Here is a 16,281-nt window from a genome sequence, read left to right as displayed (position 1 = left end):
ATCACTATTGTAACTTCTAGAGAATTTAATATGAGGAGAAACCCCTTTACTTCAATATTGCTCTTGAGACTATCCAGTTGCTCTTCAGGCATCTTATGTGCTTTTCAGCCGAGGTTGCATGTACTGGTTTGTATGTGCTGAGTGCTTATCAGAGAGGACCGTCTAAGGCCGCAGCACCTCATCTTCCTGAACATAACTGCTTCTGATACAGTGCCAACAAATAACTGGATCATGGTCAGCCGAGGGGTGGTTGTTGCCAAAACAGAGGGGCGGGGGGACCTCAGCTGCCACATCCAGCATAAACATCTGCCCCTGTTAAGTAGGTGTAGATGTTGAAACTACTTCAGTCCACTTAACCATCTGGGTACCATATCTTGTGAACTTGGGAGAGCTGTGTTAAGTCAGGTTCCAAATGAAAAATAATTTTGATATCCAGTCAAGTTCGTTGAAAAGATGGCCCCGCATACCCCCCCTTCACATGAAAGGGATCTTTACAGTGGTACAGCAGGACATGGTGGACCCACACATGAAAATGTACACATGCAATACATCACTAAGGGATGTGTTAAAGCTCCATTAATTTTAGCACTTGAAGGTGGAGGCAGGAGGTCACCATCAGGTACATCTCAAGGCCAGCTGAGCTACATGGAACCAAAAATTTTAGTATTTAAAGGTAAATTTAGAATGTCATATCCCTAATCCATAGGCTTTTTTTCTTTAAAAATATCTTCTTTTTCCAGTGAGGGCCTTCCCCACATCAGTTAAATACTTTACCAATTAGGGACAGTCCCCACTTAATGTCCTTATTATGGCTTATACAGCTTTTTCTTAGCTAATCTCTTGCTTTAGTTTTGCCTAACAGGCTTGTCTTTTCAAGTAATATTTTTATTATGTGCTCCCATCCCTGTGTTAAATTTTTATTTGCTGTGTTTGAGTGGTTTACCTGTGTGTATGTCTCTGCACCATGTGCGAGCCTCATGCCCATGGCGGCCGGGAGAGGGCATCAAATCCCATGGAACTATAGTTGCAGCCACCATATGGGTGCTGGGAATTGAACCCAGGTCCTCTGGGACTGCCACTGAGCCATCTTTTCAGGCCCCATGTCCCCCTCACCTTTTAAACTATTTCTTCAGCGTTGTTTCCAAGACTCACATTTGCTCTTCCTTCAAAAGAATGGATTGATTTTAGACTTTCTTCCCTGATTTGTGTCTTAACAGAGTACCTTTTGTCCACTCATTCATCTTTGTGCATATTCATTCAGCATCTGTGGGCTGTTACACTGTGGCAGGTGTTGTCGCGTTGGAAATGGTCCAACTTGCCAGCATTTCAGTCTGTTAGGGCTACCTGTGTAATACAGTGAAATCATATTTATAGTAGAGACATAGATTGTGGATAAGGGACACAAAAGTTGGGAATCTGTGAGGGCTGCAGCAAGTTCTGGGTGATCATTAAGTTTACCTGTGTGTCTGAAGAGGCGTTCCTGTGTAAGCATACCTTGGAAGGTATTTGGCAGCCACCACCCCACCTTTATCTGCCGGATTCCACTATCTGCACCATTTACTCAAGGGAGGACCATGAAAAATGTCTCCAGACATTGCCGAATGTGCCCCAGCCCTGTAAAAGGACCACCCTTCTGCCATTGAGGGTCACGTTCATGAATAAAAAGACAGTGCGTTAATGTAAGTAGGTTAGCAGATCATTTCATTGAAACTTGTGATTTTATGTTGGGTAGTGATGGTGCATGCCTTCAACCCCAGTACTTGGGAGGCAGAGTCAGGCAGATCTCTGGATTCCAGCCTGGTCTACAGAGTGAGTTCTTGGACAGCCAGAGCTACACACAGAAACTCTCTCTCAAAAAACAAACAAAAAAAAGAAACTTGGGATTTTCTGTGTAGTGTTTAGTAGTCTGCCTTATGCCTTTTTTTAGTTTTTAGAGAAAGATTTATATAATTTTAATAGTTTATTTGTTGAGTTCAAATTTGTAGGTTTTTCTTTTTTGTTTAGGGTTTCAGTACAGGTGTCATCCTTTTAGAAGCGATCTTGTTCTTCCTTTCCTCCCAAGATCTCAGGAAGAGAGGACTACGCTGAAACAGAGTAACAGAGGTGAGGGCAGTAGCAGAGGCTGGGACCCAGGACGCACCGTCCTGCTCGGTGCAGGAGAAGAAACAGGGCCGAATTCTGAAGCTTGATCAGCGCCAGCTGTGCCTCCGGAGCCAGGCATTCCCCACAGCTCTGTTTAGCAGCAGAACTAAGTAATTCAGTACATGTATTTAAGCCAGAAATTGCTTTTCCAGGCTGGAGCTCCGTGCTGGGTGATTATGCATAGGCTATGGTGTTTGTGATTGGGAAATGTTTCTTATTTTTAAAGATTGAATTTCTCCATATTTCAGTAGTTTGATCTTTGTAAAATTCTTTGAAAAAAGCTAAAGAAATTACTGGGTTGTTGTTTCTTAAAATAGAGTAATTATATTTTTAATGAAAGGCAACAAGGAAATTTGAACTATCGTATTCTCTGAACACATATTTGGAATATTCTTTTATTTTAAGACTCAGTTATTTGTGTTTCATGTATATGGATGTTTTTGCCTGCATGGATGTCTGTGTGCCATGTGCATGCAGTGCCCTTGGCCAGAGGAGGCCTTCATGTTCTCTGGAACTGGAGTTACAAATGGTTGTGAGCCACCACGTGGGTGCTAGGAACCAGACCTGGGTCCTCTGCAAGAGCAGCAGGCCCTCTTAACAAATGAGCCACCTCTCCAGCCCCTGAAACACTGTTGAAGACAACTCGGAGAAAAACTGTCAGATGGGACAGTCATGATACTAGTTTCAAAAGTAGCATTAAGGCTGGTTATAATGTGTCCAATCTTTGGTCTTGAGGCTGTAGCAAGGGGGAAAAGACATTCAGCCTCTTCTGGGGTCTTGATAGCAGCTGTTCCCCTTTGTCCTAGATGCTGTGGATGCTGCTGTTGTCAGTGAATCACTTCAGTCTTTATTTTCAGAATGGAACAATCCAGTGTTCGCCCGTTACCCAGAGGTAGGTCTACAGGACTTTTTCTTTGCCTGTTTCTAAATTTGAACTTCACTTAAGCTGGATATGGGCATATGAGTATATGAATTTGTGGATACGAATGGAAAATAGGCAGATTCCCAGATGATTTACTTGGAAATTAGTGTTTAAGGTAGAGAGGAGAAGTCAGCCTTTTGGAAAGGTGGGGAATTTTGGATTAAACATACATATTCAGGGTGAAGAGTGAATGTGTTTGTCCTGTCTTACAGGGTGGTGATCGTAACTGTTACCATTTGATAAAATATCATCTCATCTGCAGGAACAGCTCTGTGTGTCCTAGCACTGCTCTTTCTGTGGCGTGCTGTCACAGCGTGTACTGAGTGTGGGGATGAGCGTGGGTCACAGACAAGCTTTTGACTACTGATTCTTCACTTAAGATGCCTGGAAGAACTTAATCATGGAGCATAAACAGATTGTTCTGAAGTAATGCTGGCTTTGTCAGTGCTTATAAAAATGTATTTAATTGAGACGGCTTATCCTTAGAGCCGTTGAATCTCTAGGTTTTCTATATCCATCCTATCTCTAGCAGGCTATATGAATAATGTTTGTTTGGTTTGGGCTTTATTTTTTGCAGTGCTAGGAATGAAAACTAGAGCCTCGCATATGCTAGGCAGTGCTCTACCACTGACCTGTGTATTCCACACCCTGAAAAATGAGGATTTTAAAGAAGTTTGAAATGATTGGTAAAACAGTTTCACAGACATTAAAAATTAAGTTATGTCTTTACTGGGTCTTTCTAGGTTGCTGTTGATGTCAGCAGTGGCCAGGCTGAGAGCTTAGCAGTTAAAATTCACAACGTGCTGTATCCCTACCGCTTCACCAAAGAGATGATTCACTCAGTACAGGTAAAAATCAACGCTGAAATCTGTGTAATGATTAAGCTAGACTAACATTTGTGAAACTGAATCTTGGTTTTGTTTTATCTTTGGTTTTCTAAGACAGGTTTTTAACCCTGGCTGTCCTGGAACTTGCTTTGTAGACCAGGCTGGCCTCAAACTCAGATATCTGCCTGCCTTTGCTTCCCAAGTGCTGGGATTAAAGATCTGTGCTATCACGCCCGGCTCACTAATTTTTTTTTTTTTTTAATGAGATTGTATTAGTAAAGGCATGTTGTATTAGTCAGGCTTCTCTAGAGGAACAGAACTGATGGAATGAATATGTATATGAAATATATATATATATGTATGTGTGTATATATATATATGAAACATACATACATATGAAATATATATATACGTATATATGTACATATATATAAAACATGTATTATTTTAAAGGGATTTACTAGAATAGCTTTCAAGTTGTGGTCCAGCTGGTCTAACAATGAATGTTTCCCAATGAAAGATTCAAGAATATAGTAGTTGTTCAGTCTACAAGGCTAGATGTCTCAGCTGGTTGTTAGTTTATGGCAGAATCCTGAAGAAGTAGGCTGTAATGCCAGTGAAGGAATGGACTTGCCAGCAAAAGTGAGGGCAAGCAAGCAAAGAAAGCAAGCCTCCTGTGTCCTTTATATAGACTGCCAGCAGAAGGTGTGGCCCAGATTAAAGGTGAACCTTCTCACCTCAAAAGATCTGAACTAAAAAGTGGGTGTTCCGAGTTCAAATGGTTTAATTAAGAAAAAAAAAATCCTTCACAGGTGTACCAGCCTCTTGGGTTTTAGTTAATTCCAGGTACAGTCAAGTTGTCAACCAAGACTAGCCGTCAGACGTGGGTTTCTTTGCTTTTAATCTGACTGGAACCTTAAATTGTTATTATTTATTTTTATTTTCACATTATCATTATTCTTTTTCTTTTATTTTTCAAGACAGGGTCTGTAGGGTCGTTCTGTAGACCAGGCTGGTCTCTAACACCACCACTGCCCAGCGGGAACCTTGAATTTTTATCATCAGAAAAAAAAAATGTAGATTAATTTTAATAGCAAAGAAGAATGCCTTTACTAGTACAAGCATGTTTGCAGGGGATGAATAATATCAGGACTGTTAACATTTCTGCAAAGAATTATATTTGGATTTTATATTTAATAGCAATATAAAAAATTATAAATTAACATTGTCCTTAAATGTGCAAAAATACCCACTTTTAAGTGACACTCTGTATGAGGCTGAAGCTAAGGAAGCCATAGACTGGGAAGTTCATTAACAAAAGGGACCCCTGTCTTTTGTCCTTTTCTGCTGTGTTCTCTATACTGTTTTGACTGTTGTAGTCTCCTTGCCTTCGGATTTTAAAATAAACTAGAATATTAAGCAGTGCTAGGTGAACTCCTACACAGATGGTGACCTGGGATGAGAGCAAGAGAGAAGTTATCCAGAAAGAAACTTCACATGGATAGAGAGGAGCCCCACAGTCTAAAGCTGCTGGGGGCTTCTGCTGCTGCTATAGACTAGCTCTTCCAGAATGGCTTTCTTGCTTTTCACAGCTGAGGATTTGTATTTTAGACCATGCATGATGGTGCACACCTTTGATCCCAGCACCTGGAGGCACAGACAGTAGGATTTCTGTTAGATGGAGGCCAGCCTGGTCTACCTAGAGAGTCCCAAGCCAAGCAGCCTCCACCTTGAGACAGTGTCTCAAGGTGGAGACACTGTTAAAAAGTTAAAAAGATAACTGCATTGTTTTGATTCTGTTGGTTAGTAGTCTCTGGTCATACTGTGACAGAGTGTCTCTGCTGGAATCATCACAGAAAGACTCCATGTCCTCCACCCGCCTACTCGCCCATCCTTTTATCTTTCTCAGCAAGCTCACGTGTGCCATAGAGCAGGCATTCAGGCTTGGTGGTGTACACCATCACCAATGGAGCCGTCTAGCTGTCTCCTCCATGGGGTCTGGGCTGTGGGTGTTCGCATGGCAGCATGTCTTTTTCCTTGATGCAGATAGCCTTTGCTAAGCTTTGGTGAGTGTCACATTATTTATCTCAATGAATGGCAGGTTCTCCAGCAAGTGGATAACAAGTTTATTGCCTGTTTAATGAGCACAAGAATGGAAGAAAATGGCAAAGCAGGTGAGCATGGAGTTTTGCTTCATTAAATAGCTGTCTGGTGGTGTGGTAATCGCCTTTTAGAGTTCCTGTGGGATACTCTTGTGGGATACATCAACTTGAAATTGTAATTTCAGTGATTTAAACAGATAAGGAGAAACTAGCCTTAAGAAAAATCTGAAACAAGGTTTAAAGACATAAATTTTAAGCACACTGACACACACCCATATGAATAAGATACACATTTAGCTTTTGGTCTTTTGAGATAGCCCAGGGTTGCCTCACACTCCTTATGATCCCAATGCCTCCACTTGACTGCTGGGATGACCCAGGCCTATGCCACACCACACCTGGTTAAACTATTAATAGTAGTCACCTTGGAAGTGAAAATGAAGGTGGGCAAAGGGAGAATTTCATCTTCTCCTTTAAACTATCTTACATTGTCCATTTTTTAATGTTTGCAGGGGCGGGGGGAGTGTGGGGCCAGCGGTAACTTCAGGTTCCTTCCTCCATCACTTTCCGTCGTTTTTAAGACAAGGTTTGTTGTAAACCTGGGGCCTGCTGCTTGCGCTGTGTGTGCTGGACTGGCTGCCAGCAATACCCTGCCTCATCTGCCTCTCACCATTGTTGCAGTTAAGGTGTGGACCACCACATTCAGGTTTTTATGTGGACACTAGGATCCACGTTTACATCTTCACGCTTGCATAGCAAGTATTTATCACGGAGCTCTCAACCTACCCTTTAATGTCGTGTATGTATGTATGCACAGGTGCTCGCCTACACATAGGAGATCAAAGAATATCCTGGGCTGTCATGTTCAGGGGTGCCATCCATCTCCTTTGAGAAAGGATTTCTAATTTGCCACCAGTTAGGCAAAGACTGGCCCATGAGCCCCCAGAGATCTTCATGTCTCCACCTCTAAGACTCTGACTCAAGTCCTTATCAAGTGTTTTATCCATTGAGCCATCCCCAGCTCCTTTCACAGCGTTTTCATCTACAGTAATAAGTTTATATAAATGTATAAAATGTGTTCTGCTAGGTTTATCAAGAGTGCTTACACAGAAGCAGGAGTCTGGAGAGATGGCTTAGCTGTGAAGAGCACTAGCTTTTCTCCCAGAGGACCTGGATAGGATTCCAGCCTCCATATGGTGGCTTACAGCTGTCTGTAACTCAAGTCCTAGGGGATCTGACACTCTTTCCTGGCCTCCCTGAGCACCAGGCATGCATATAGTCAGGCAAAACACCCAGACACATGATTTTTTTTTTTTTAAACAGAATCAGTTCTGACGTAAATTAAATCATTCAACAAATACTGTTTGAATGCATTGTGTTTGCTAGGGACTGAACCAGACCCTAAGGGCACAATAATAGGAAAAAAATAGTCAGAAAAAGCAGATAATCACAAAAACACATAAAATTTTAACAGTAGGTCTTAACAGAGAAATAGAAGATGGTGTAAAAACTGACATTAAAAATTTTGATTTTGTCTGGGAGGTCAGCAGACATAAAGTGAGCCTGGAGTTTGAGCGTGTCAAGTAAGACAGTGAATAAGTGACTTGTAATTCCCTCTTTGTCAGGTGGCAGCAGGGCAGTAAGCCTGGAGGTGAAGCTGGGAAGGAAGTAGTAGCCAGGTGTTAAATGTAGCTTCAAGCTTTAGTCTGTCTCAGCACTAGCTGGAAACAATTAGGCGTTTCCTATTCTTTTGTTTGTTTTTGGAATGCTGTCTAGTTGTATCGTGTGTTTAGAAGGACTGTTCTAGTTGCAGTATGGAGAATGGACTGAGTTCAGGTAGAGTTCTGCGAACTCCACAGAGACAGTTAAGAAGATATTGCAGCATCTAAGAAATAAGGATTACCTAGGATCACGGTAGAAGAAGAAGTGAAGGCTTTAGTACTGAGTGTGGGGTTGTGTGAAACAGTCCAGTAGTCAGAAGACCAAGGCAGGAGGCCTGACACTAGTGCAAGGCTAGATAATGTAGCCTGGGCTACCATGGGTGACCTCATCTCAAATAAACAACAGAAATGTGGATGTACTGGGAAAGCAGGAGATAAAGTCAAGGGTTTGGTGGTGGATTGTTATGGGAGAGGCATATCAAAGAACTCCTAGTTTTTTGACCTCCATGGCCAAATGGATGGTGTTACAGGACCAGATTAGAGCTGGAGCAGGCTGGGAGGATAAAAATCACAAGTTTAATCTAAATTCTCTTTGAAATGTTCAAGAGGAATGCGTTTGGCTAGTGCAGGGATGGACTAACCCCCTGACCTGGTGATAGAACTTGAATTGTCAGCCTAAAGTTGGTTATTGGTGGTGTAAGTTTTATCACTTAGAAATGTGAAGAGTGAGGAAAAGCCCTGAATCGGGCATAATTTTAACATGTAGCAGTTGAATAGAAAGGCACGCCAACAGAAGAGAAGAAGGAATAGCTAGAAAAACAGAAAATAGGCAGTTGTACTGCACCCAGGACCGCAGACGAGCCTCCGCTGTTGTTTGCGAAGGTCGGGGGTACCTTACCGTTCTGTGACAGTGCAGACTTGGCATTGAGAGCCACGCTGTCTGAGGGCAGAGACGGGGCAGAGCCATTGCTGCTGTGGGGAAATCTGAGACCTGGAAGGGAGTGACCAGCCGAGAGTCAGAGGAGATTTTAGATGAAGATTTTGAGTGCAATTACAGTTGTCTGTCTGCTTCTGTGGTCTTGCTTTCCTTGGTTTCAGTTACCCACAGTCAACCAAGGTCAGAATATTAAGTGGAAAATTCCAGAAATGAGCAACTTATAGGTTTTAAATTTCACCCTGCTCTGAGAAGTATGATGAAATCTATCGTCTCACTGTGGCCCGCCAAGCTACAAATTACTCCTTTGTCCAGTGTGTTCATGCTGTGTACCTTTGTTGCCTATTAGTCAACAGCTGGCATACACTACCAAATTGCCTGTGCAGTCAGCATCACGCTGCTTATGTTCCAAGAAACTGTTACACTTAATCATGGCGCCGAGTGCAATAGAAATGGTGTTAGCAGTTTTATTCCACCATACTGTTGTAAGTGTATTATTATTTATTTCTATAGTGTTAGGAATGCTATACAAGCACTCTGTCACTGGGCTACACCCCAGCCCTGTTCTTCATTATTATTGGTTATTGTTAGTTTCTTGCTGTACCTAACATTTAAAAAAAATATTTAATTTTATTTTATATACATTAGAATGAAGGTGTCAGATCCCTTCAAATTGGCGTTATAGACAGTTATGAGCTGCTGTGTGGGTGCTGGGAATTGAACCCAGATCTTTGGAAGAACAGACAGTGCTCTTAACCACTGAGCCATCTCTTCAGCCTCTGGACCGAACTTATAAGTTAAACTTTATCATAGATTTAAAGATCTAGAAAGATCAACTGTTCTAGGTTTAGTTCAAGGTTTTGTAAAGGAGTTGTTTCTCTCCTACCACTGTGTGGGTCCTGGGGATTGAATTTGGGTCTTCAGGCTTGGCAGCAAATGTCTGACCCACTGAACCTTCTCTCCAGCCCACAAAAAGCTCTGGTATGTATGTGGGTGTGATCAAAATACATTGTATAAACGTATGCAATTCTCAAAGAATAATAAAAAGATTTAACATACTATGTTAGAATATGGATAAGGAAAGAAAAAACAAAAATCCCAAATCCACATCCTTTGTTTCCACTTATTTACTATCTGCTTAACTTTGAAAACATCAATAAGAGGCTAAATAAACATTATTTCTGTGGTTAAATAAACTAACCTAAGACCGTAAGTGTGATTGACTGACTACTAACATGCATTTCTTAATTATCCTAAACAGTTTATAATAGTAGCTTTCAAGGACTAGAACTTTATATGTTGTAGTAAATTAAAAACTAAGAGTATCATGGTGTTTTTATCTAACCTGCTATCACAAATAATAAGAGATAGACACCTGTTAGATTTATAATTGCCTTATTTACCTTGAGCCAGGCAGAAATTTTACCTACACTGTCTCAATATCCTCACCAGCCATCTCCCAGCCCCCATCCAATGCCATCCTCCTTCACCATCCTCATCTGAACAACCTTCCATCCACAATCCTGTGGTACTTGCTTATATTCTTCATCTGAGCCTTTTCGCACCGTTATTGGAGCCCTTTCTCCCAGTCCACATAGTTCCTTCTCTACCTAACCCATTGTGGCATCCTCCTTCCTCCTCTCTTCTTGTCCATCTGTCTGATTCCTGTGATTCTCTCCATACGCCCCATGATTCTCATGATTCTTCCACCTCAAAAGCCTGGGAACCTTGCCATGCCTACCGCATTCTACCCAGATATAGACTGCTTAATGAACCAATCAGGTATAATATTTTAGGCAGGTTTATACAAACAAGGATGGGTGTATCCAGCGGGCAGTAACCAGATCTTGAATGCCAGTAATGAACATTAGACCAACCTCCAACGCATCACCTCTAATAAATGTGTAATTCTAGAGTCAGCCTCTTCAGAACTCAAGGCAAAAACCCATTGAAACATTGTACACTATGTTAGCCATTGTAATTGAGGCCAGGTTTTTATATATTAATTTTTTTATTAATTACAATTTATTCGCTTTGTATCCCAGCTGCAGCCCCCCCCATCCCTTCCCAATCCCACCTTCCCTCCTTCTTCTCCATTGCCCCTCCCCCAGCCACTGATAAGGGAGGTCCTCCTCCCCTTCCATCTGACCCTAGCCTATCAGGTCTCATCGGGACTGGCTGCATTGTCTTCCTTTGTAACCTGGTCAGGCTGCTCCCCCATTAGGGGGAGGTAATCAAAGAGCCAGCCACTGAGTTCATGTCAGAGATAGTTCCTGTTCCCCTTGCTAGGGAACCCACTTGAACACTGAGCTTTGTAAGCACATTTTCCAAGCATAACAATGTCATCAGAGCCCTCTTATCAGAGGCTCATCTGTGCTCAGGATTTCTGGGTTTCTGTTTGGGCCTGGCTTCTGCATCCTCTAGCTGTTTTCTGACTAGTCTTAAAGAGCCAGGCTGCCTGCCTTGACCAACCTTGACCAACCCTACAGGAAGGCATGGTCCTCCGTACAGGGAGTACAGGGACCTATTCTGCCTCCTTTGCTGGTAGCTCAGGGACTCTGTCAACCACCCAGCTCTGGCTGTAGGCCCTGTGCTGGCTCATGCAGCAGTAGGTGCCCTTTAGGCTGGTATGCTCCCATGATCCGCTGCCTGTCCTGAGCCCATGTGCACTGCTAGGCTAGGTAGACACTTCTGGCCTCCGCCCACTCTGGGCCTGCAGCAGCCTCTTGGCTCCTGAGCAGCAAGGCTCAGAAGGGCTCAGAAGGGTCACAAGCACCACAGGACTGGAACAGGGCAACCCACTGCAGGTCTGGCCGCACTGTGTATACTGCATTTCGCACAGCAGCTCTGAAAAGCTTCTCAGAGAGAGGCTTGCCTGAGGCTCTGGTTCCCCGCTCTTTCTTAGAGGGACTTGGCCTCCTCGCTTGGCCTCTCTGCAGTTTCCCATGTGGCCAGTTGGACTTAACTGTTCCACTCACAGAGCAGCATTCTAGTTTTTCCCGCCTAGTACTCCAGACTTCTCTCAGGCCTTAAACTTGGATTCTGTGTCTCATGTTGGGCATTAACTAAAACAGGATTTTCTTTGAGACCCCCTACTCCTGAATAATGGCATGGAGACCTTTTATATTTATTTTAAGCAAGTGGCACTATAGCTAGGCAGATTCTCAGATACTTTAATCTAAATATTCTGGCCTGGCCCACGTCCCACCACAGGCCTGTCTATCTTCGTCTCTAGTGTTTGCTCCTGCTGCTTCCTCCGTGTCTGGTGGGCAACTTTTCCCCTTGAGATTCCTTCCCAGAGTTCCTGTCTGTGCCAGAAGTCCTTCCTTCTTGCTTGCCTCAGCTGTTGGCTGCTCAGCTCTTTATTTAACCAATCAAGAAGAGATAGAGAGCAATGCTTACAAAATACAGAGGCAGGAAATGCTTCATAAAAATGACAGGCCATAGGGAAATCAGCATTTGAATAATACAGAGACAATCTTTATAAAGTATACAACAAGTGCACCCCTTATCCCTGGGAAGAAGTCAGGCATGAATTTGAAGCTAGTCACAGCACACTCACAGTCTAGAGAAGAGAAAGGAGCACAGGCATGCCCATCTGCTCAGCGGCGTTATCCACCCAGGCTTGGTGCCTCCTACTTCCAGGCAGTGTAATCAAGACAGTCCTCTACATACATATGCACAGGCCAGCCTGCTCTGTGTAGATTGAGACCTTTTTCTGTGATTTTACACTGTGTCCAGGTGACAACTAAAATTGTCACAGTGTCATAGAATAATGTTTCATCTTTTAATAGAAATAGGGGAAAATTCAAGAGAAGACCTTTTATCTCTATATAATTAACAACAATAAACTTTAATCTGTTGGCCAAAAAATAATACAAATGCAGCTTTTAAAGGGTATAATAATGTCATGTAGAATTGTCCTACCTGTGAGATTTCCCTGTAGGTTTGACTTCCAAACCCTTTGCCTCCTTGCTTGTGCTTGAAAATCTGAAGCCCTGATCTTAGAAGTGAGGCCTGTTGGGGGTGGAGAGATGACTCAGGGGTTAGCAGTGCATACTCCTCCTCAAGATTTCTGTCTCCAATACCCTCTTCAAGAGGCTCACAGCTACCTGTGGCTCTACCTCAAAGGGAATCCAACACCAGTGGCTTCTTGGACACCTGCACTCATGTGCATACATGTGCCCATGCACCAGCATATAGACACACAAATACGCATAATTCAAAATATTTTTAATTAAAAATTTTATTTTATTTTACTTAAAAATGTTTGTTTGTATTAGAGTTTCCCCTGCATGTATGCATGTGTGTCACATGTGAACAGTACATGTGGATATCATGTGGCCTTGAATTTGCTGGAACTGGAGTTACAAACAGTTGTGAATTCCATGTACATGCTGAAAATCAAACCCAGGTCCTCTGGAACAAGTGTTCTTAACTGCTGAAGCATCTCTCCAGCCCCCATAACATTTTTTAGAGGGGGGCCAGTAAACAAGATCATCCGGGAGTTAGGATTACAGAGGCTGGGCCCCATTGTTGACCTCTTGCCCCGCATTGAGTATGTTCCCAGGTGACAGATGCACCCAGGGAAAGCTTGGGAAGCCCCAGGCGAAAACAGCGACAATTGTAGCCTACGAGTAGACACAGTGAGGGTCTGTTTCTCTGCAGCCAGGGAAGTAATGGTTTTACATCCTTACATGGTTAGGAAAAAACAAAGAAGACTTCTTGACACAGCCACATTCTATGCAGTTACTTCAGTGTCCATAAATAAAGTTTTATCGGAACATGGCTATAGTGGCACAGATTGTCTGTGGCTGCTATGGCTCAAAATAAATAGTTGAGTAGTCATGACAGCTTCATGTGGCCTAGAAAGCATAAAATATTTCCTTTCTGCCTCTTTGTGGAAAAAATGTCCAGGCCTCTGATCTAAAGTGAACAAGTACATTCTTCTTGAGTTTCAGAGCAGCTTGCAAATCAAAATCCACTGATTATAAAGTATACAGTGCATTATCTAATGATTCTTCCTTGTAGTAAAGTTGAATTAATAAAGCCAAGTCTGTATTGAATATTTAAAAATTTAACCTTCTTTTCTAAAATTAAATATTGGTGACTCAAAGAGTTTTTCACCAGGGAGGAATTTGGTAATTATTGATAAATTCAGTTGTTGTTGTCTTTAATATAGAGTATAGTTGAGTTGGATGTGATAGCACACACTTTTAATCCCAACACTTTGGAGGCACAGGCAAGTGGATCTCTGTGAGCTCAAGACCAGTCTGGCCCACACAGGAAGTTCCAGGCCTGTTGGGAGTCTATAACAAGACCCAGTCTCAAAACAAAACCAAAAAAGTACAATTGTATATCTTATGTGTATATCATTAAATGGATTAAATAAATTATGATTCTTTTCATCTTGAGATGGAAACTTCAATAATCCTGGATGGTTTTGTAGGTGGAAACCTGCTAGTCTTGGTGGACCAGCACGCTGCCCATGAGCGCATTCGTTTGGAACAGCTCATTACTGGTAAGCACCTACCTACAGCTAGAGGAGGCTTACGACTCCAGCACAGGTAACATGCCTCCAAGAGTTCTCACATGACTGTGAGGAAGGATGCATTTTACCCAGTCTGAAAACCAGCAGAAGGTTGCAGTAGTTTGCTTTACTATTTCAAACATGTGGCTCTGATGGACTTGGTCAAAGGAGTATTTCCTATATATTTACTTTCCACCCAGACCTACAAGAGGACTGAGCTAGTTTACACTGATACTCAGCACAAATGTAAGCTCTCGCTGCTGTGCTCTTCACTGCTCTGCTCTGTCACTGCTCTGCTCTGTCACTGCTGTGCTCTCACTTCTCTCCTCTCTCACTGCTGTGCTCTCACTGCTGTGCTCTCACTGCTGTGCTCTCTCACTGCTCTCCTCTCTCACTGCTGTGCTCTCTCACTGCTCTCCTCTCTCACTGCTGTGCTCTCTCACTGCTGTGCTCTCTCACTGCTGTGCTCTCTCACTGCTGTGCTCTCTCACTGCTCTCCTCTCTCACTGCTCTCCTCTCTCACTGCTGTGCTCTCACTGCCGTGCTCTCACTGCTGTGCTCTCTCACTGCTGTGCTCTCTCACTGCCGTGCTCTCTCACTGCTGTGCTCTCTCACTGCTGTGCTCTCTCACTGCTGTGCTCTCTCACTGCTGTGCTCTCTCAATGCTCTGCTCTCTCACTGCTGTGCTCTCTCACTGCTGTGCTCTCTCACTGCTGTGCTCTCTCACTGCTGTGCTCTCTCACTGCTCTGCTCTCTCACTGCTCTGCTCTCTCACTGCTCTCCTCTCTCACTGCTCTGCTCTCTCACTGCTCTGCTCTCTCACTGCTCTCCTCTCTCACTGCTCTCCTCTCTCACTGCTCTCCTCTCTCACTGCTCTGCTCTCACTGCTGTGCTCTCTCACTGCTGTGCTCTCTCACTGCTCTGCTCTCTCACTGCTCTGCTCTCTCACTGCTCTCCTCTCTCACTGCTGTGCTCTCTCACTGCTCTCCTCTCTCACTGCTCTGCTCTCACTGCTCTGCTCTTACTGCTGTGCTGTCACTGTTGTGCACTCTCACAGCCTTCCCCACAATTCACAGGTCTCAAATAATGCTTTTATTTTAAAATATCATTTATTTGGGGACAGGTAGTATGATCAACTTGATGTAATTCTAAAAAGTACAAAAGAAAATATAACAGAGCATTCTTTCGTCCTGTGCTCTCCTCATTCCATCGTATTTCTTTTCTCAGGGGCAGCTACTATCAATACTGTTTAAATGTATCTTTTCAAAGTGACTGGCTTTTTGATTTTAAAAAAAAATCTCTGTCATTGTGAGGCATTTGTCTTCACCAAGTGATAAATACCAATAAATAGCTGGCCATGGTGGACATACGCCTGTAATCCCAGCACTCAGGAACGCAGAGGCAGGCGGATCTCTTTGAGTTCAAGGCCAGCCTGGTCTACAAAGTGAGTCCAGGAACAGCCAAGGCTACACAGAGAAACCTTGTCTTGAAAAACAAACAAACAAACCAATAAATAAATGACAGTTTCTCTGTGGTTCAGGCAGGCCTTAAATGCTCCAAAGTATGTGCCACTACACCCTTATTTAAATTACCAGGAAAATCTTGATTCCTATGATAAGATAATGGACAGCCTTAATGTCAAGAATTAGGTGATAATCCAGGGAGATTTTTATGAACTGGAATAGCAATAATGTCACCACCATTTTCTTTTGTCTTCTAAAATGAAGGCCCAGGAGTTTGGAAAGATACAGTAAAATACAGCGGGAGAAAAACGACTAACTTTGAGTTAGGGCTTAAATTGTGAGCTTAAATTGTTACTCCTTTGCTGGGTGACATACAGTGGTTTGAGAAATGTGTAGGTTGTGGTGCTGGTCAGCAGTTTCACAGTATCCAGAGGATAGTTGCTAAGTCTCGCTGAGCCGCTAACAAATCAATCACCATTTCAGTTCACTAAATATTAAGCTGATATTTGTTGCTCAAGTGTCCTGATTTCATGGTAATTTGGTACAAACCTATCTTCACAAAGAGCACATTAAATGGAGGCCTTCTACACTGAGCTCTCAATGGTCAGAAGGCTGATGACTGCAAGAAACGAACTGGCTGTACAAAACTGTGAGATTTTGCATAAAAAGTATCAGAGGAAGAAAGGAAGATCAAGAAGCT

At 42.9% G+C, this 16,281-nt stretch overlaps 1 protein-coding gene across 1 annotated transcript in view; it reads left to right on the top strand.

The window, feature by feature from the left end:
* Positions 1 to 16,281, top strand: part of Mlh3 (mutL homolog 3) — a 35,024-nt gene that overhangs the window by 5,445 nt on the left and 13,298 nt on the right. Inside the window, 5 exon segments of the mRNA XM_021634152.2 lie at positions 2,005 to 2,103; positions 2,949 to 3,034; positions 3,808 to 3,912; positions 5,993 to 6,065; positions 14,038 to 14,109. Of these exon segments, the coding sequence (XP_021489827.1) occupies positions 2,005 to 2,103; positions 2,949 to 3,034; positions 3,808 to 3,912; positions 5,993 to 6,065; positions 14,038 to 14,109 (435 nt within the window).

The sequence above is a fragment of the Meriones unguiculatus genome, chromosome 7 (assembly GCF_030254825.1).
Source record: "Meriones unguiculatus strain TT.TT164.6M chromosome 7, Bangor_MerUng_6.1, whole genome shotgun sequence".
NCBI lineage: Eukaryota > Metazoa > Chordata > Mammalia > Rodentia > Muridae > Meriones > Meriones unguiculatus.
This window is presented reverse-complemented; position numbering and strand designations above follow the sequence as displayed.